Source organism: Ambystoma mexicanum, chromosome 12, assembly GCF_040938575.1.
Source record: "Ambystoma mexicanum isolate Mex_15411 chromosome 12, UKY_AmexF1_1, whole genome shotgun sequence".
Taxonomy (NCBI): Eukaryota; Metazoa; Chordata; class Amphibia; order Caudata; family Ambystomatidae; genus Ambystoma; species Ambystoma mexicanum.
This window is the reverse complement of record NC_090936.1, coordinates 622,287,088-622,307,930: the sequence shown is the minus strand read 5'-3', so window position 1 is coordinate 622,307,930 and position 20,843 is coordinate 622,287,088. Positions and strand designations below refer to the sequence as shown.

General features: G+C 47.3%; 1 protein-coding gene and 1 pseudogene across 4 annotated transcripts in view; both read right to left on the bottom strand.

Annotated features, from left to right (window-relative positions):
* EEA1 (early endosome antigen 1) overlaps positions 1-20,843 on the bottom strand; it is a 1,786,886-nt gene that overhangs the window by 1,573,139 nt on the left and 192,904 nt on the right. For 2 of the 4 annotated variants that reach the window (XM_069629072.1, XM_069629073.1), the window contains 2 exons: positions 6,044-6,098; positions 5,883-5,951 (listed from right to left, as the gene is read on the bottom strand). In XM_069629072.1, the coding sequence (XP_069485173.1) occupies positions 5,883-5,951; positions 6,044-6,098 (124 nt within the window). The remainder of the gene's footprint in view (positions 1-5,882; positions 5,952-6,043; positions 6,099-20,843) is intronic. The other 2 variants (XM_069629075.1, XM_069629074.1) reach the window with 1 other exon arrangement.
* The window catches only part of LOC138513140 (ras-related protein Rab-6A-like), a 34,727-nt pseudogene continuing 20,863 nt past the window's right edge, over positions 6,980-20,843 (bottom strand).

Below are 20,843 nucleotides of genomic sequence, written 5' to 3'. Positions count from 1 at the left end.
GAAACATCCTAATAGCAGGCTGAAGGGCAGGCGTTTGGAAGATCTAATAGTGTAATAACATGCATCAGCACCATAGTAGGAGGCTACTGATGTGAATCTTGACACTGCACATTAGACACGCCTATTGAAAACCAAACTACTGTGTTAATCACAAGGAATAACCATCTTATGTTCCATCCACACTGCCTGGGCAGTGTGAGTGTGCAATGTGATCTAGTTCCCATGGTCTTCCCCCCCCATGCTGCCAATTGCCCACCCTCCCTTGTTAGCTCCCCGCTCCTTTTTTTTCTCTCCTTCCCTCACTGTGTTCGTCCCCCTATTATTGTAAAGCGCTCCGTTGCTTCCTGAAGCTAGGTCCTCGCTCAATAAATACACTAATAAAATGTGCATTGCCCTAGTGAGGTGGCAATTGAGATGAACCTGAAGGCCAGCAAGGAGGCCAGCCTTGCAAGCCCACAGAAGGCAAATGTGTATACTGCTGTAACCAGCATTATTACACGGTGCAGCAAAAAATGTAAAAAAAAAAAAATCGTACCTGTGGTTGGCTGGATTCCGAGACTTACCTGATGGTGATCCCGATCACGCAATGGCGTGCAGCTCGCTCCCATCTCCGACAGCATTTTTCGTTCCGGAATGGCCACCATGGAAAGGGAGAAGGGCCTTCTTGCTGTTGCATGGCGGCCATTTTTTTTATTTCCTTTTTTTCCAACTTACTTCAATGGCCGCCGCGGAAAGAGAAAACGGACTACATTTTCTGTCCGCTGTGGCATTTTCTTTTAACTTTTTAAAACTTTTTTTTCCAGCTGTGAAACGCAACGCGTTTCGCAAGTGGGGAAAAAAACATTACTACCCCTTTCTAACGGGCTGGGGTACTAATCGCAATAAGCCCCTCGACAGCGGGCCAATCTGTGGGCCCCAGGGGCATTACCTTAGGCGGTAATGGCCCACCGTCTTGGGGCTTATTGCCACAATAAACACCCACCCGTGAACCTACATTTACCCAGCCAGCCTAACTGTGCACCACATGGAGATACAAGACACGAGGAGCATCAGCACTGGCTGCCACACTAGTGTGTAAAAGGGCTATTAGCAATAACTTAGCAGGTGCATATTGGGCAGAGAAAAAAAGTTAATTCCCAACTGCCCAAAAGTAAAACAATTCTGAATGGCTTTTCTCACATGTAAGGTATCTGTTTTCATACACCATTCACATTGTTTGACATGTTACATATTCATAAATGGGCAAAATAAGACCCTCACATCTTGTGTTTCATTGCATCACTGACATGTGGGTAAATGACAAATAAATCACCTACATGTGTAAAGTTTAATCATTAAATCTTTTGAATATGCTTATTTTGCACAAGCAAAGGGTGTTTGATGTTGCCTTGTATATAGTTTGAAATATGCCACACTCATTGAAGGGTCCTATTGAAAATATTTCATCCTCCAATACTTGACCCATCTGGCATTTGGATAATGCACAAATAAGCAAAATTCGGGCCAAGTAGTCCATGATTTAATACTGTGCATAACTTTTCATTAAAACTTACTATTAACAATTAAAATGCAGATACGCTTCTCTAAATATCAAAGTTAGAAACCCCAAACCATTCAGTAAACTAGCATTAGAAGGGTGCAATGTGTGACCAATGTTACAGCTTGAAGTGTTTACACATTTGACACCATTTGCCAATTATTCCTCGTAGAGTAACTCCAAAGCCCCAGTAAACCTCTTTTAGTCGTACACCTTTTTACCACTTGTAATGGCCTGGTTTCCTTAGAAAAGCCCCCCTTCTTTAAGAACGTTTGAAAAGACCTGCTTAATAGTCGAGGAATGGATGCTTCTCATTTCATTTGATTTGGAAATGTTACTCATATATGGGAAAAAGATGTAGAGGGGGAGGTAAGAAAAGAACAGAGGATGTCATGGGATGGGAGGGTCAGGGTGGAAGGACAGATTATCAGGGAGAACGACAAAAGGTCAGAGGAAGGGAAACTAAAAGAGGACCCAGTGTGAGGAGGGGGTGAAAAAAGCATTTGAAAGAGGGGGAGCAGAAGAAGCCCAAGGGGCAGGAGAAGAAACATTGGCCTAGCAGGTTGGAGGAGGGGAAAGAAATTGGGCGTAGAGAAACAAGGTCATGGGGGAAATAAAAGTAGTAACGACCAGAGCGAGAAAAAAAAAACAGTTAAAATCAGCAGGTGGGCAAAGAAACAAGGTGGGAGGCACAGAAAATGTATGTGGGGCAAAGAAACAAGGTCAAGGTGAGGAGGGAAGAGGTCTGGAAGAAGGAAAGGCTTGGGAATAAGGAAGAAAGGACAGAGAATAACCTTACGACAATGCAAAATAAACAACCATCATGAAGTCTGTGGAAGAAGAGGCTGGGAGGTATGTGTAAAGTATAAAAGAGGAAGCTGCACAATGTCAAAATAAAAGTGACAGTAAGGAGAAAGGGAAAACAAAACTGGCAGCGGTGCTACTTAAGCATTGGCAAATCCAAATCGTTTTGACATTTGCAGTTATTAGTTAAAAAAAAATGATTGTCAAGAAAGCATTAAACACTTGGGCCCCACATAGTCAGTAGTTCCAAACATGTCTGCAGGTTGGTGTATAAGACACAGGTGTAAAAGACAGTGAAAAAGACTTTTAATTGCAGTGTTTTACTATGTTTGTTACTAATGTGGATTGTATGCCGACCTTGTGCTCATTCATGGGGGATCAATTTCACTTGGTCAGAAACGGGGAAGGCATGAGACTTGCAAATCCCACCACTCTTCAGGGTCCAAGCGGGTTTGATCCCATATACACGCCTTTATAATTTCAAGACAGATCCTGCTGTGATGTTCTTCCCCTTTATTGGGGTTTACAACTGTTATGGGTGGGCAATAAGACCTACAGGGCTAACATAGGAGACAAACATGGGTCTAATTTAAACGAAAGAGTGTTTATGTCGAGGATTAACATGTTATGGGGCCTAGAATTTCTAATGGACAAGGTCCTGAGTTTGTCCCAATCTCTAGGTTAGGGCTACGTCAAAGTGTGCAGACAAGACTGTGGATGTCAGACTCCGGTGGTGGTTTAAGTGCTCCAGGACACTTTTCTGGCTCTTGGTGATCTTTCTTGGCAGGTGGTGTATGGATTACAAACTTGCTTTGGTCCCTGGGGATGTACTCTTGCCAGGAAACACTACTCCTGTGCTCTCAGGTCATCTAACAGGGGTCTGGCGTCAAACTCTTGCAATGTAGTTGGGCCCCAGGGTACTTTAGGTACCATAATGTTACCCTGTAATATAGGGCTTCGCTTTCAGCTGCTCTGCCAAATATTATTGCTGGTCTGAAATGTCTACTCCTTGGCTCCTGGGTTAGTCATGGTATGCCACCAAGACTGTAACAGGGTCCACAACCTTAGTCCTAGTCTATGTACCAAAGTTGGGCAATTAGGTGAAATTCCTTCCTCATCTCCGTCCATTCCACGCCTCGAAGTTGTCTCCTTCCTGAGCTTTACCTCCTACCACTGCTTCCTTTTCCTTCTCTTGTTTGTCTTCTTTCAGCATTCCCCCCTTCTCCCAGAAGCCTCGCTCTCGTCCATCCTACTTTACTTTTTTCTTTCCCTATTGCCACTCCGCCCTTTCCATTCCTTAGTATTCCTCTTTCCTGCAAGGATTCTGGATTCCAAACTCTGGTCTTTTCTCTTTCTTCTTGCCGCATTTTCCTGAGTCGTACTGCCCACCACTCTCCCCCTTTCTCTCTCTTATTGCCACTTTATGCTGTTAGCTCCTTGCAACACCTCCCGTCACATTTATCCACCATCCCCCTATCACCTCCGTTCTCTCCTTGCTCCACTTCCCCCTCATCTTGCTCTCCTCCCTGTCTATCAACGCTTCTCACAATCTGTCTCCCAACTTCCACATTCTTGACCAGACTGCGCACCTTTTTATATCTGTGCTCTCCGGATAATTGGGCTGAGCATCTCATGGAGAACACATGATGACAACAACCACATATCACAAATGCATGCTTGTCCAGCCTCAAGCGTCCAAACAATGTGAAATAGTCTGTGTAAGCCTGCCAGAAAGCCTGCTGCCCTGCCATTTTGTGTCAGGTGGTCTTGTCAGGGAGGTTGTCCGACTCTGCCATGCAAGTGCATTATCCCTCATTCCTCTGCTTCTTCTCCCTTCCAGCACCCCTTCAATGTTCTGCCTAATTCAGGCCTGCAAGTGTGGACAGGGTTTACTGTGTGGGCACATGCGAGATGCATTACATACAGTTGTCTCTTTTGCTATGTGGACTATGCTCATGGACCTGCATTCACCAAGGTGGTGCTCTGGGGGTCGTCACTAGGCGAAGAAGCTTACCTATGAGGGTAGGGTTGGGGTGTGAAAACCACTGGCAAACCCCAAATACCATCACGTGAGGCACTATTACATAGAGTGCAGTGGTCCCTACCCCCCCAGTATCTCCAGGAACATTTCCCCTATAAGCGGCATAACACAAAATGTCGGGGGCCCCTGTCAGCTATGCTGACGACTCTCCCCCTCAAGCTCTTCTACAAAGCACTGGCCATGCCCCACTACAGGCCAGCCTGGACCACCACACATGTTATGTTATGTTAAAGGTTATTATACCGTGTACTGTTGTCACCTGCGTGGTTTCTTGGTGCTCTGTAAATCAAGACGGGGGGGAGGGTAAGTTAGTAGGACCGAGCGGGAGAAAATAGCAAGAGAGCTGCGATGTGCTGTTGACAGCTTCAGTCCAGTTGATACCGTTCATTGAGCGGAAGTGTGTGTTTTTCTGTTGGCAGCCGCCATGTGCTGTTGAGCAGGGCTATGTGTGGTTTTGTTTCATTGTTGTGGTGTTGTGAAGTGAGAGTGGTTTGTTGTGATGTAGAGGTATGGTTGTGTTTAGTACAGAGTTTGATAAGGTGTATGCAGAAGGGCAAGTTTTTAGTAGGGTTAGTTAGTGGCAGAACCCTTTCCGATCCCCGCTGTTCTGACTAACTGTGGCCCATACAACTTCCCCGTCGTACATTCTGGTGTGCAGCAATTAACCCCACTCTCCCTAAATCCCCCCAGGGTTCCTCCAGGGGTGATGTGTTCCCTGTGCCCTGCAGTCCATCCATGGGAGATGTTACTCCCTAACACAGATGGACTAAATGTAAGATTAGGCTCACCGACACAAATGGACAAAGAGAAATATTGGCTCACTACCACAAATGGGCCAAATGCGAGCTACTGCGCACCAACACAGACGGTCTAAAGGCAAGATATTGCCCACCAACACAGATGGGCCAAATGCGAGGTAAGGCCCATCAACACATTTGACCTAGTGAGGATTGCGCTTCATTGCATACAAAACTAAAAAGTGATTCTCAAAATTATAGAAAGAACTGTACCAGAAAGTTAAAATCAAAAGGAGGGGTTTACCTTCAAATAAATGTCTCTTGTTGATGCCAAATACAGCTTTCACTAATGGCATGCATTAGAAAATGTTTTACAACTAATGGAGAACATTGACATCTCAAATGATTTATTATCCATTCAACGTGAACCGTCCAAAATAATCTACTAGTATGCTTTTCTCCAGTGTAGGAATGACTAGCAGTTTGTGGTGTTATTGTTGGTGTGAACTGCTTAAAGTAACGACAGAACACACATTCTTCTATTAGAAGGCAATATGCTAAAGCTTAAAACATCTTTAAAGAATAAACAGTTTGTCCCAAAAAAATGGGAAACTGCAAACAATACAAACATTTTTGTTTGACATCTTTTCCGCTACCTCAAATTCCTGTTTGCATTTTGCAAGCTCATACAAAAAGCACAAGTAAGTTTATTTCCTCCATTTAATTGCCAGAAACATACTAAAAAGTATTTTAAAAGAATTACTTGCTTCAGTTGCTCTTCTTTGACTTTCTCCAGTTCTTTCTTCAGTTCTTCCGAGTACCATTTCTCCTCCTAGTAATGAACACAAAACTCACAATTAGTTTAATAATCTATATAGTATGCAACCCAAGCAGATGTCTTGTTTCCGTTTAATGGATTCTAACCTTTAACGTAGTTTGTAGGTCATGGATTTCTTGCTGTAGTAGTAACGTTTCATTGCTGCATGGCACACACATAGAAAAAAGAAAATGAAAAAAATATGAGATTTGTTATAGTGAACAGCTTCTCAACATTCAGTGTTTAGTGGATATCTGTGCAAATATTTCACCAGTAGTCACATTCTTTTTCAGTTTGTATTTCATCATTGTTCTCCGGACACTTAAATCCTAGACCCCTTTCTTTCACAATAATACCTGGATTTGACATCAGAACCATTGTAGCACCAAAAGGAGATTTTTGAGAGACTCTCTCTGATCATTTCAGTTTTTCATCACCCCTCCCACCACAATATATGTGACAAATATTACTCACTCAGTGATAGTCTTTCTTAGGCTTGTATCTACTGAGAATCACATGCTTTGCATAGTCCATCATCTAGCAGTTAGCTCAGAGTATAGCACTTGTTTTTGTTTAAAGTAGAAAAATAGGTCATGGGTAGTGTTCCTGTCACACTATAAACGCTTAGAACAATATTGGAACTGACCAATCGAGTATTTTCCATTGGGTGCAATATGGTACAATCTTTACTCAGTTATCGCTTAATTTTACATAATTTAATTACTTTAAACAGGGGGTTTTAATTAGGTTTTCATGAGAATAACAAAGCACATTGAGAAAAGAATTTGGTGCTTGTGAAGCTCAGAGCTTCTCCACGAAACAGCCAGAAACAACTGACTGTGGACCACAATTTTACCCCAGATAATTGCAGAACAATGCCACCCCATATACTGCTCAGATTTTCATAAAGTAAATAAAATTGAGATTTGTGAATGTGGCCCACTTTTTTTTGCTGCCCGTGACTATTTCTTTTCCATGTCCACTCCTGGGGCTGGGGGTAAAAGGTGTGTTGGGGCAGGCATAAGCCAATATTAACACTAAAGTCAACGATGAGTAAAACAAATAGAGACCGAAGCTGTGACGTTGAAGAAGTACAAGCTGTAGCAGCAGGAGCATCCCCCTTCGGGGAGTGGTTGCTCCCAGGGCTTTTCCAGCTTTAGGTCTTCTCTTTTATCAAGTGAGCATTCCATTCCGGGCAAGGCTGTTGCCACACATTAGAAAAGATGCATTGCATTGTACATTATATCCTGTTTTAGTCCATCTTTCAATACACACTACATTCGGCTCGTTTGATTTCCTTTCTCCCTCTTCAATGTACACTGGCTTTATCAGCAAAATCTATTTTACTCCTGTCTAGCAGGACGAGGACATCACTTGCTCATTCAGATCTGACATCAATCCATGTTGTGGTTTGCTGGAATGAGTTTATATATGCCATATCATGAACAAGAACTGCAACACTGGAGTCACAATTGTAGCTGGGAATCACGTGCCAGCAGAACCGCTCTTCACCCGTTGTGCTTCATAATTGCCATCATACTCTTTGATCTTCCAAATACATGGCTCAAGATAAAAAGTAAATGCCTATTGTTGCCCAATGGGTGTCGTCAAAATTGTCATGTGAACTGAGTGATCAACAAAATCTTTCCACAAAGATTATCTTGATCATGCACAGCTGGTTCATGAAGTCTAACGAATGGACAAGGCTCTGCGGTGGGTTAAGAGAGGGTGAAAACATATTGCGCATACAAGTGAAAGAAGCAGCCTCCCCAGAGGGTGCAGTCAGAGCAGCCCTTATAGGGATGTGCTTTTGGGTTATGGTGCGACGGGCTGAGGGCAGTGCTTGAGCTTCACACCCTGCTGATGCTGCTGCTTGGGCAATGCCTCTATCCACAGACTTGGACCCTCAGAACGCATGTTCAGTTCAATTGTCACATTTCCAATGGAATTTTAGCTGAAAATCAATGAGTTTGTATTTCACTTCATAGGGGAATCATCCAAGCTGTTGTGGATGTCATTTTTAGGTTTGTCTGGAGCAAGCGCTGCCATAGCTGATAAAGATACATATAAGGAAGGAGCCCTGGTGTCATTCAGCAGCTCCCTTATGCATAACCAGTACATCATGCCAAAAGCTCTGTTAAATCAGGAGCCAGTCTGGACCAGTTGAATTGTTTACGTTGGTGAGAAATTTGATGAAGATTTCTTTAAAGGTCATTTTTGTTTTCCTGCTGCTTCAGTTGGGTATTTTTTGTAACTGTGTTGGGCATTATATTGCCCTCATTAAATTACATCCTCGTCACAATCCTTACTCTATGAGAGTCCTCAACCAGGAGACGAGTGCTTCATAAGCCCCCTGAAAAAGGTTTTTGTCTTCACATTTTTTGAAACTTCTATAAGCTGGGTATAAAAGCCCCTGACTCAGCAAGACCTATTTTATCTGTTATAAATATGTGTTTCCTTTTTAGGATATTTCCTGGCTCCTTGGGCCAGATGATTGTGTGCAATATGCACAGAGGCATGGGTGACAACATATTGAGGACTCGCTCTGCATGTCAGAAATGTTTTCCATTTAAAAAAAAGATGCTATAGGTTTCCGTTGGGCAGGCCCTGTGACTAAATAACGTTCCAGCACCCACGGTAAAGTTAGCCCAGTTTCCTGTACATTTTCCGGAATAGGGGAGCTGCTGGGAAAACCCTTTCTCATGCTCCGCATTTAATTCCAGAACTCTGTTGAGGCTATTCATTAGAAAATGAAGCAGGGCCCCCAGTGGTTCATGGCAGTGGTCTAGGTCAGTCAGAGAAACAGACTTACTCAGACAGGCACTGCTGGGCACACCTGTTCTCTTGAGCCTCCACTGGGTCATGTGGGCCCCTTCCTTTGCTTCGAGGCAGCAACTGCTCGGCAGACCTGTTCTCTTGAACTTCTTATACCATATGAGTAACAGTTATATTTCAGAAAATGATGGTGCACTCAGACCTTTAAGCACCTATGCTATTGATTTTGTTTATGCCTGCAATTAACATTCTCGGGTGGGGCATAAACATAATATATTGATGCTCAAAAAAATAAACAGCCTAACAAAGAGCTGAGTTGGCAGACTGACTGGAAGTCTTTCCTCTGACCCACCCCAATTCCCCATTTGTTGCATCTGTTTCTTTACGCCAAGTCCCAGGTAGATCTGGATAGTAACAGGGATCTTGTTTATGCTTTCTTCATAGCACCATGCATGAAAAATGGAGTAACGAGCAACAGATAAAGGCGGCACTTTGTGTGTGTGCTAGATGGAGTGTCTGCACTAAAAAAGTGACTTTCTTTCTGGTTAATATGGTAACTTGGCAGCACCAGAAGCTGAAATGAAACTGATAATCTGGTTCACTTCCAGGTAGCTCTGCAGATTAAATTAAATTAAGGTGTGTGGTTGCCAAGTCTGCTTTCTCTACTTTTTGTTTCCTTTTGCTACTCACAGAAATCTGTCTGACCTAAACAAACGTCTATTCAGGATATGAATGTTAACAAAGGAAAAATAATAAGATACAAGCATGCATGTTGAATAAATGTTTTGCTTTCAGTGAATAAACAGTTTTCACAATTACACTTGGATTGGATAGAATTCACCATGTGATTAATTTTGCTGCCATTTGGGTAAAACGGTCTCACAGTGGCTGGAGCATTGGCCTTTGAGTATCATGGCTGGAAGTTACAACCCCAAATGGGGCTGAAGCTTGAAATGGTGCTTCCTACTAGTTTGGGTTCTGTTAAGCACAGGAGAAACAGACACTGATACAATTCTAAATGGGTCTCCGCTGTAGAGTATATTTTAGAGTTCAGGTTAATTCAATGAGTAGCGACTGGGGATGAAGTTCATTCATCAGAGAGGTCTACGTTGTCCAAGACAGTGGCTGCAGCTCAACGGGTTCAACACAGAGTGCTGTGTTCGAGACCTATAAAGCAACTGGTCCTGTGGAAGCCAAGGAAGGCACCAGTCTAGTTACATCAGTGTTGCATGGTGTAAATTCATGACTTAAGCAGCAGTGGCTTCATACTACTCCTAAATATGTTTTGTGTTAAAGAACCTTACGGATCTCTGTGCTTTGGACTTTTATTATCCAACACATTCTGAACATACCCAAGAGAAATATGGCCAGCAATATCACGAAAAATATGACTATGAAACACCATACAAGTCATTGCTTGTTTTGGGAGTTGTTTTTCAATTTGTGGACTCCTTTATGAAGGCAATATCCACTCTGTCATTTCAAACCTAAGATGCATTAGGATAGGAGGAGGTAAGATTAACCACTACGATTAGAAGTTTGGGTAAGCAAAGAACATGTACAATGCTAACGGCCATTTGCTAATTTTCTTTAATTTGAAATCCACCACTTTTAAGTAGTCTTCCCATAGGGAGGTTTGACAAACCATTTGTTGTAGTGCTGCAAGGTACAACATCAGTTGGAACACTAGTTTACAGGCGGTACGGTAGCTCAGCGAGTTGCGCGCCCGCTGTTGTGATTTAAGCATGATCCGCAGGTTGAAATCCCGGCAAGGCCAACTTAGCCTTTTATCCTTCTGAGAATGATAAAGGAGAACCAACTTTGGTTGGGTGATCATTGTATGCAAAATGTTTCATGTACAGTGCTTTGGTGAAAGCGCTATATAAATGACAAATCATTCACTGATGACAGTCTGAGGGCGGAGATATGTATGCCTTGGCCAACTAGGTTTTGTTTCTTTTTCGAAGGAAATGAATAGAGGTATTTTATGAATAAAGTTTCCAAACATATCTTCCCAGTTCTACTGTTCCTTCTAATAAGCCAATGGCAATACTTTCCTATTAAGTAGTGAAGCTTACCCCTTTTTCACTTTACATAATTTTAGCTGAAATCCTTCTTCTAACACGACTAATGATTTTTTTGTAATTGGACCAATCATGCGCTGAAGGTTTGTTCAAAAGTCCTACCCAGGAGAAGGGACAATAATCTGGTGTTCTTTTTTCAAATATTATCCTTGTATATTCTTCAGGCTTGGGTGTCAAGCCTCCATTAGGTCTATTATTTTCAATTATGAACACAATGTTGTCTATATTGGGTTATGCCCAGACACACTACAATGGTTTGGTGTTTATTGCGGACTTGTCTTTTTAGTACCCTTGTTGTATCTATGGTTTGAGATCCAATCATCCCAGGTTGACCTTGGGATTCAGACCTGTGTAGTCTTAGTCTGTGGTAGTTAACAGCTGTCCTTCCATTTCTAAATAGTACTGTTATTGATCTTATATAAGACTGCTTTTGCATTACAACTCATGCTAGGTAGGGCTATCTGTCAACTGCTTTAGTTCTCCACTTAAATTAATTTACAGATAGTTTCATTCTTCCTGTTGCCAGGCAATTACAGATGGCTGGTGTGACGATTCGCAAAGGTAATGTCACTTCTCCCTAATGGGGATCCGGTTCTCAGGAGACTAGGAAGGTGCAGCCACTACCCAGTAGACTCCAAGGGGTGGTATAATACGAGAGTACCTTTTGGGGAGGGACTCCCCCATGGGAATACGGACGGTCACCCCTAGGGTATAGCCCCTTGGTCAACGTCAGCACCAAACCTCACCTAACCTAACACCCCCCTCCACGCCAAACAACTTTCTTGAAAGTAGATCCATGTATTTCTGTAGTGTAGTAGAAACCATCACAGCAGAAATTAACAGGACAAAGAATAGCACAGAAGACATGAAGATTTGGGGAGCAAGTTTAGCTCAGGGGCAACGCGTTTGTCTTGGAAGTAAAACAGCGCAGCGCAAAATAGGTTTGAATCCTGATCCCGCGCTTAGAAACCACTTTCTGGTATTAAGCAGGTTATAAAAGAAAAATTATTAAATTATACTTGCTGTGCTAGTACTGGTTCTGTGATGAATCCTGCAGAGTCTTCACAAAGACCCTACATAAAGTCTCCTTCCAGGTGGCCATGGGAAGACAGCCGCTTCATGATCCCCCTGGGGATGCGTTAGGCAGAATCCTGTGCAGTTCCCTAAGGGAACACTGCAAAAAGATGAAGCCTACAGGAGTAAGCAGTAAACCCAATTGGTAGCAGTGTGCACCACCCAGATTTACCTGGAAGCTGTGGCTGAGCAGTCAGACCCTTCTCAAGAAAGAGTAAGGCAGTATATGTAGAGTATACACAATAGGGCTAAAAACACAGTAGAGCAAACAAACACTGACCAGAGATTTGTATCAAAAGTATAGAGTTATTTATTTAAAACACACTTTAGGCAATACACTAGCACTCCAAATCAAAAGCAAGTTAAAACACAGTCAGATAAAGTATACACACCTCCCTTAATAACTATTAGACAAGTCAGAGTTAAAACACCACTATTTGTTAAGACAGATGTGAGCGCTCAACTAAGATGGCACTCCAATAGTTTGGTTAGAGGGAGAGAAAAAGGCAGAGCATAAGAATAATACAGTCCCAACACTTTTTCAGAGCAAGGGAATAAAGGCAGAATATACTGTAGAGCCAAAGTTCAGAGGCCAGGCCCACTTTAAATGGAGCAAAGCGAAATGTGCCCAGGATCACACAATTTAAGTTGCACTAAAAGTCTTTGCAGTGTGTTCAAAAGAGGTTGGTTTAGTTCAAGAAACAAAGTTAGAAGGTCTGTGGCCAACCCAGTATAGAAAGCCAAGGATTTAAGGGTCACCTTTAGCAATCTGTAGAAAGGGAGGCCAGGTAGGACACAGTACCTTAAAAGAGAGGAAGCTCCAGCGGTGGCAGTTGTTCCTGGCAGTGGTTGCAGTTCGTTGTTCCGACCAGGGGAAGAGAGGATCTCGTTGAGGAGGAAACTTGGAGTCGTTGCACTGCCCAGGGATGAAACCAGCCACGGAGTTCCCAATTAAAAGGTGCAGTCCTTTTATTTGCGGTCAAAGTAGTGAAGCTGGCTATCCGGCCGCCGGGGTGCTTGGCACGTGCGATTCGACCAAGAGACGTCTTTGGAAGGCGAAAGAGGCGAACTGGTTGGTCCCACCAGCTCAGGGGGAGAAGACTCGTCCAGCAGAAGATCTTCTCTTGTCGTTGAGAAAGTGGTGAGTTGGTTGCAGCAGGGCTTCACCGGTGGTGTCGTCGTTGCAGATGGCTCAGCTTCTTCCCTCTTCGGATTCTTAGGTCCTGTGGCGACTTCTGAAGTTCCAGCCCCAAAGGCCCTGCTTTTATGCACAAAACCCCCCATTCATCAGCCTAGCTGTCAATCACACATGCTAAGTGGTGAGCTGGGCGGCTCACCACTGGGCCAATCAGAGAAGAGTGCGACTTGAGTTGCTACGGCAACTCAGTCCAGGGTGCCAAATCCCCCCTCCACCCCTCCTATGGAACCCAGACAGAGTGGCACCATTTGGAGGGCTTCTGTGGAGAAGCCCGCCAAAATGGTGGAACAAAGGGCTCGACCTTGGTCAGAGTTACAGAGACAGACACAAACGCCATTTTGGAACTGAGTTCTGGCAAAAAGACCCAACGGTGGATTTAATATTAAATAAATAAAGCAGCGGTATCTTTAACATTGCACCAAAAAGTGGTGCGTTTAAACTCAATGGGAAAATCCCATAGAGAATATTCCGAAGGAATATTTTGCGTGGTAACCACTGCCACCAGCCAGAAACTCGACAAGGGGGAACTGCACAGTGCCCCCTTGGAAACAGACCCAGGGGCAATCGAATTACCCCTACCAGTACTTCCACAATATGATGGTGTGTACTGGTTCTGTTCACAATTTAGGACTAGCAAAGTCAATGGTGACTTAACATGCTCTGGGAGACAGTAGTCAGTCCCAGGGTATGGAGTCTATGTTGGGGAGTCACTATGACACCCCTGTGTTACTGCACTGAGGGTGCAGTGTAACACACATACAAAAACAGATAATGCCCTATGGAGTAGAAAGAGGTTACTCCATAGCCCATGAACACATACTAAGTCAAAAAGCACCTCAAATCATGTCTAAGAGTGGGAGGAAAAGAGTGTCACTCTTAGCAGGAGAAAAAAACAAACCCCAAAAATACAGCAAAGCTACTGGGGGACTGACTAGGTTTGGGAAATTAGCCTTATAAGAGAATTCTCACTAGCAGGATGGTATTAGCCGGAGGAGAAGGGCCCCAGGGAAACAGGAGGACTTCATTGGGTGAGACACAGTATGCGTCTTCCTCGAAGACGGAAGGAAATATCAGTGATACCAAAATTTGTAATGGCTTGCTGTCGGAGAGAGCTTTTATTTCCGAAAGTTAACTATCTGAATGTGGGTGAAAATCATAACCAGTCATGTATTGGGAAAAATAAACTTGCAATCAAAGTCACTGGCATTCATACAGGGGAAAGCTCCCATTACCCCCTGGGGAACATTAAAAAGGAATCTTTTAATATTAACAAACTATATTCTGAAAAACCCAATTCCCCTGAAAGGCGAAACCTTCATTGAATCCTTATAATACACCCTTAGGGAATATAATTAAGGATATAAATTAGTAGTGATGTTTCCATAAGAAAACATGATTTGAACATTGCGACTTTAAGTGCCACAATGGCCAAAGTACTGGGACGAAGAAGAGGGCTGCAGAGGCATGAGAGTGCAAAAAGCAGCCTAATAGTGTAATGACCCACACCTGATGGAGACTGGGAGGCATAAAAGGCCCCCTCTGGTGCAGGCCATCAAGAAGGAGAGCAGTAGCATGAAGTGGAGTGATCGCTGTACCTCCATGGTGCAGTGGAAGCAGAAGCTGGAAGAGAGCAGAGCTGCTGTTACCAACGCCTGGTGCCGAACGGATGCCGTTCCTGAGACGGTCTCTTCCTTCAGAGACCTTGATTGTAGAGGTTGTGCAGTGGTGAAGCATTGCCGGTAAGAGCTTCCCCCTGAAGACCGTAGCTGCAGAGGTCGCGCAGCGGAAAGGGTGAAGTTTAAAAGCTTCCCCCAGAGTAAGTGGGGCTCCGGTGGCAGGCTTCCCACCAGAGTAAGTCGGGCTCTGGTGGCAGGCGAGCACCGGAGAGCTTTTGGAGAGAGGAGTGCTCCTTTTCAGACTAGAGCGGGCCACGAAAACCAAAAAAGGCTGTTTGCCAGGCCATGCCGAGCAACAGGCCACGCCATGCAGCAGAAGACCACCTGGAGGCAGCGGAGCAAGCGGACGCGCACGCCAGACCCGATGAGTTCACTGGAGTACTGTGACAACGGAGCACTCTGATCGCCCGCTGGCTAAGTCTAGGTACATTAAATACAGAACTAATATATAAAGAGTGAAGTGGAAAAAAACAGTATTTTGAATGCCAAACCGATATAAAGCAGAATAATAATCCTTTTAAAAACCAAGTTGACTCCAAGAGGAGAAAATGTGAGAATAAGAACTTGACAAGCAGACCAGAAAGGTGTGATTGTATTGATGTGGGACAGAATAATTGCCAGCAACAAGGAGAGGGCAATATTACGAGTAATCAATTCAAACAACTATTTCCAAAGACAAAAGAGAGTAATATCATTGCAAGTTAAAAAGAACCAACATTGCCAAAGCCAAGAGAGGGCAATTAAGAATCAAAGTGTGTGCGATATGGCCGCGATGGGCTGAAGCTCAGATTACTGTGGTCCGAGATGTTCTCTGAGGGAGAGATCACCCCCTTTTTTTTTTTAATTCAATTTTTATTGATTTTTGGAAAACAACAGCATGAGTACACAAAATACAAGATTTGGGCAATCGCCCTCAACAAATCAAACTATAGGCTATTATTCCCTGCGTTTGTTGAGGACTTCGGCCCAATAAGTTTGGACCTTCCCGCATATCCACCACATGTGCCAATAGTTTGCCCTTTCCCCACACCCGTGCAAGCAAAGGGGGATTACGTCAGGGAACATCCTAGAGAGTGTGATCGGGTCGTACTGCCATCTGTGCAGGAGTTTAACAGCATGGGTTTTGTATTGGCAGGAAATCGAGGTCTTAAATGATCTACTACAGAGTCTTCCCCAGAGACTCTCTCCGATCCTACAACCCAAGTCTCTTTCCCATTTCCCTCTGAGGCTTTTGGTGGTTCCCTCCCGTGGGGTTAAAAGGGCCGAGTAAAGGAGTGAGATGAGGCCTTTCATTTCTACATGGGTATGGAACAAGTTACTTACCTGTAACTGTTGTTCTCCAGCATGGGTCTGGCATGGATTCACATGCTCATGAATATTCCCCGTCGTCAGGCTGGGAATCCCCGGTAAAGAAAAAATCAATATCAGTTTCGTTTCTGATCTGTCTTTCGTAGTAGTAACCAATCACTGATCTCTGCGTCATACTGATCACAGCCAATGACTGCCCTCTACCTAAGCCCCGCCTCTGGCAGCCATCTTCAGATTTGGTAGCACGTGAAGTGGCAGCATGACCAAGTGAAGAGCCGCAGAGGGGTAGGCGGGAGGCTTCGCATGTGAATCCATGCCAGACCCATGCTGGAGAACAGTAGTTACAGGTAAGGAACTTGCTCCTTCTCCAGCATGGGGTCTGGCATGGATTCACATGCTCATGAATATAAGATTAAATAGCAGTACACACATGCACAACCACGGGGGGTGGTAAAAGGCTCAACATTAAGCAATACAAAAAACTCAACATTAAGCATCTCTTGCCTCCTCACCAGGCTCACCTTAAGCGAACAGGTTGCGCAACACTGCTTGGCCGACCCTGGACTCCTCCCTGGAATCCCGATCGACGCAGTAGAATCTCGTGAAAGTGTGCGTCGACCTCCACGTAGCAGCCCTGCAGATGTCCAGCAGGGGCACACCAGATAAGAACGCCGTAGTAGCAGCGATCGCTCTGGTCGAATGGGCTCTCGGACGGCCTGGCAGCAGTCGGTTAGCCAACCGGTGACAGTGCATGATGCAGCCGGAGAGCCATCTGGAAATGGAAGCCTTCGAGAGAGCCTTCCCTTGATTCACAGGTCCAAAGTTCACGAACAGCTGTGATGTCCTCCGGAAACTCTTTATGCGGTCCACGTAGAACTTCAGCGCTCTAGCCACATCCAGCGAGTGCAAAGTCCTCTCGGCCGGCGAAGAAGGAGACGGGAAGAAAACAGGTAACACCAAGGGCTCGTTAAGATGGAAGTCCGACGGCACCTTGGGCATAAAGGAGGGGTGCGTCCTAAGCACCACCCTCGAGGCATGGAAAGTCAAGTACGGTGCTTTGCAGGATAGCGCCTGGATCTCTCCCACTCGTCATGCGGAGGTAATGGCCACCAGGAACGCACTCTTCCACGACACAAACTTTATAGGTGCGGAGTGCATCGGCTCGAATGGGGGCCCCCCCATGAGCCTGGTCAGCACCACGTTAAGTTCCCACGCCGGGGCCGGGGCCTTCACCGGCGGGAACGACCGGAACAGTCCTTTCATAAACTCTTACCAGTCGATGGGACCACAGGGACGTCCTGCCTGTGGTTCTGGTATATCTGGAGATCGCCGCCAGAGGAATCTTAATGGAGGCATGGGCTAGCCCAGCCTTTGCCAGCGATAGCAGGTACGGCAGCACTTGAGGGGCCGTAATCCGTAGGGGGTTGATCTTCTGTGCTCGGCACCAGATAGAGAACCTCTTCCACTTATGACCGTAGCATTTGAGAGTCGAGGACGCCCTGGCCTTTGCAAGAACCTCTCTGCAATCGGCCGGTATATCGTAGCCTCCAAACTCTAGCGCTGCAGGAGCCAAGCCTGCAGGTTCAGCGACACCGGGTCGTGGTGGAAGATGGCGCCTCCTTCTCTGGAGAGAAGGTCCACGTCCGCCGACAGCTTGATGGGAGGGGACGTTGACAAGTCCAGAAGGTCCAGGAACCAGATCTTCCTCGGCCACGCCGGTGCGACGAGGATCATCCTGCACCGGGACCTCTTGAGCTGGCTGATGAGTCGAAGCAGCAACGGCAACAGAGGGAACGCATACAGGTATAGGCCGTCCCAGGGGAACGAGAACGCATCGCCCATGCTTCTCGGCTGGGGAAACCTGCTGGCGAACCTCTTGCACTTCGAGTTCGTCGCTGTTGCAAACAGGTCGATTTGGGGTTTGCCCCATCGTCGGAAGAGTTGATCCACCTGATCCCGGCGCAGTTCCCACTCGTGACACGCGCGCAGCTCCCTGCTGAGCGAGTCGGCGATGGTGTTGCTTTCTCCAGCCAGGTGGAAGGGAACCAGGAAATCCCTGGGCGACCGCCCAGTGCCACAGATCCTGTGCCTCCTTGGATAGGGCTGGGGATCTGGTGCCTCCCTGCTTCCGTATGTAAAACATTGTCGTGGTGTTGTCCGTGAAGATCCGCACCACCTTGCCCTTGAGCGACGGGAGGAACGATTTGAGAGCCCAGAACACGGCTCAGAGTTCCAGGACGTTGATGTGCAGGAGCCTCTCCTCCGGGAGCCAGAGGCCTCTTGCGTGGAGATCTCCGGTGTGGGCGCCCCAAACCTTCCAGGGAGGTGTCCGTCGTCACCGTCTCCTGGTACGCCGGCATCTGAAAGTCCTTGCCCGCCGTGAGGTGCGCTCGAACGCCCCACCACTGAATCGCCTGCCGGAACACCTCGTTGAGGGGGGACCCTGTCTTCGAAGGTGCCCGTCACCTGTATCCAACGGGCGTCGAGAAATTCTTGAAAAGGGCGCATCCGTAGTCTGCAGAGGCGCACCAGGGAGGGACTTGATGGACCTCACCCTGGCCACGTCCGTGGCTAGCAGGCGCTGCACTTTGCCTAGAATGGTCTTCGTCCGTTCTTCCGACGGGGCCGCCAGGCGCCTCACTGTATCGAGCTTCGCTCCCAGAAACAGGGCCACCTGCGACGGCACCAGGTGGGACTTTGGGTAGTTTATGGCGAATCCCAGGTCTGTGAGTAGCTGGACGGTCCTCGCAGTGTGTTCGACGGCGAGTTCCCTTGTCCTTGAGCGGATGAGCCAGTCGTCCAGGTAGGGGTAGACGTGAATCCCCTGTAGGCGCAGCCGCGCCGCCACTGGTGCTAGGCACTTGGTAAAGACCCTGGGGGCCGAATTCAATCCGAACGGCAGTCCTCTGAATTGGTAGTGGCGTCCCTGGACGACGAACCCGAGGAACATTCGGTGACTTTTGAGGATGGGAACGTGGAAGTATGCATCCTCCAGGTCCAACAACGATAGAAAGTCGCCTTCCTCCAGCTGTCCCAGTACGTGCTGGAGGGTGACCATCCTGAACTTTTGTGATCTGATGTATTTGTTCAAACGACGAAGGTCCAGGATGGGGCGCCAGCCGCCCGTCTTCTTCCTGACGAGGAAGTACCTTGAGTACACCCCGGAGCACCGGAGCCTCTTCGGGACAAGCGCGATGGCGCCTTTCCTGAGCATCGCCCGTACTTCCAACAGCAGTTGCGGGACGTGATTTTCCTTCCTGGCCACAGGTGGAACGTGAGGGCACCTCTTCAGGAATTCGATAGAGTGTCCTCTTGCCAGGGTATCCAGCACCCAATGGTCGGTGGAGATGGACTTCCACACGCCGACGAAATTCGTCAGCCGGCCTCCCACCAGGGTGCTTCGGTGGGGGCCCGAGACCACGGCCGGTTCAGTCCTGCTTGGAGGTGGTGGCCTTGCCGCCCTGGCCACCTTGTCGACGGCGGCGAGGCGCTCCCTGCTTGCCGCAACACCTGTAGGCCTCCTGAGTCGAGGAGCGTGCCGCCTGGCGGTAGGACGACGAGCCACCGCTGGATCCCTTGGAGGCACCCCGTCTGTCTCCGGAGCTCTGAAAGGGCCGTCGTTGCTGAAGGGCTCCTAGGGCGCGGGCCGTCTCCGTGTCCGTCTTTATGGCTTGGAGGGATTCGTCCACCGCCTTCCCGAACAAGTTGCTGCCGTCGAACGGCATGTCCAACACCCTGGTCTGGACGTCCTGACGGAAGTCGGTCGCCCGGAGCCAACCCCGTCGTCGTAGGCAAACACCGTTGCCCAGCTGGCGGAACCCGGTATCGGCAATATCGGTTGCCACCGTTATGGCGTGGTCCGACGCCACCTCGCCCTCTTGCAGTATTTCCAGGGCCTCGGACCTCTTGTCGTTCGGCAGGAAGTCCAATATGGGGGCCAGCTTAAACCAGAGCTCCCTATCGTAACGGGCCGCGATCGCCAGGGCGTTGGCCGCTTTGATCGTCGTTGCCGCCGACGAAATGACCCGCCGCCCTATGGCGTCCAACTTCTTTCCCTCGCCGTCCGGCGGGGAATTCGACGTCGAGTCTCCTGACCCCACCGCTTTCTTCTTCGCCGCCGCCGAGACGACCGAGTCTGGCGTTGGCTGGGCCCTGAGGCACAGGGGAGCGGTTTCGGGGACCCGGTACTTCTTCTCGTACCGGTCCCGTTTGGCTGATGCCGTGGAGGGGTTTTTGAGAACCGTCAGGCCCTCCTCCCAGATGTCATCGATTAGGGGCACCGCGATGACCGTCTTCCTCTTGGCCTCCCGGCGCTGATAGAGGAAACCTTCATTTTTCTGCTCCTCCGGGCAGAGCTGGAACAATTCGGACGCCCTGCCGATCATGGCGTGGAATGAGCCAACCTCGTCGGGCGGCGAGGCCCGTGCGACGGGAGACCAGTTCCGTCGTCGTCGCCCTCAGAACCTGTCGTCGAGCCCAACGCACCGTCAACTCCCGACACGTGGGAGGATGAGGAGGGAACTGTAGGCCTTACGGGGGCGAGCGGAGGAGAGGGTTGGGTCCTCCGTCGTTTGTTCTGAGGACTTCCCGATGGGCCAGGTTGTGGGTCCTCCGGCCTGGGCCGTGGAAATCTCGTCCTTATCTCAGAGCATAAGGACCGGATGGCAGACAAAATGGCCGCCGAGCCATCCTGAGGCCTAGGATCCGGCTGTTCCGGAAGGGAAGGCCGCTCTTCCTCACCATCGTCGTCTTCCTCGGTTATCTCCCGAGGATCTTCCTGACGGGATCGAAC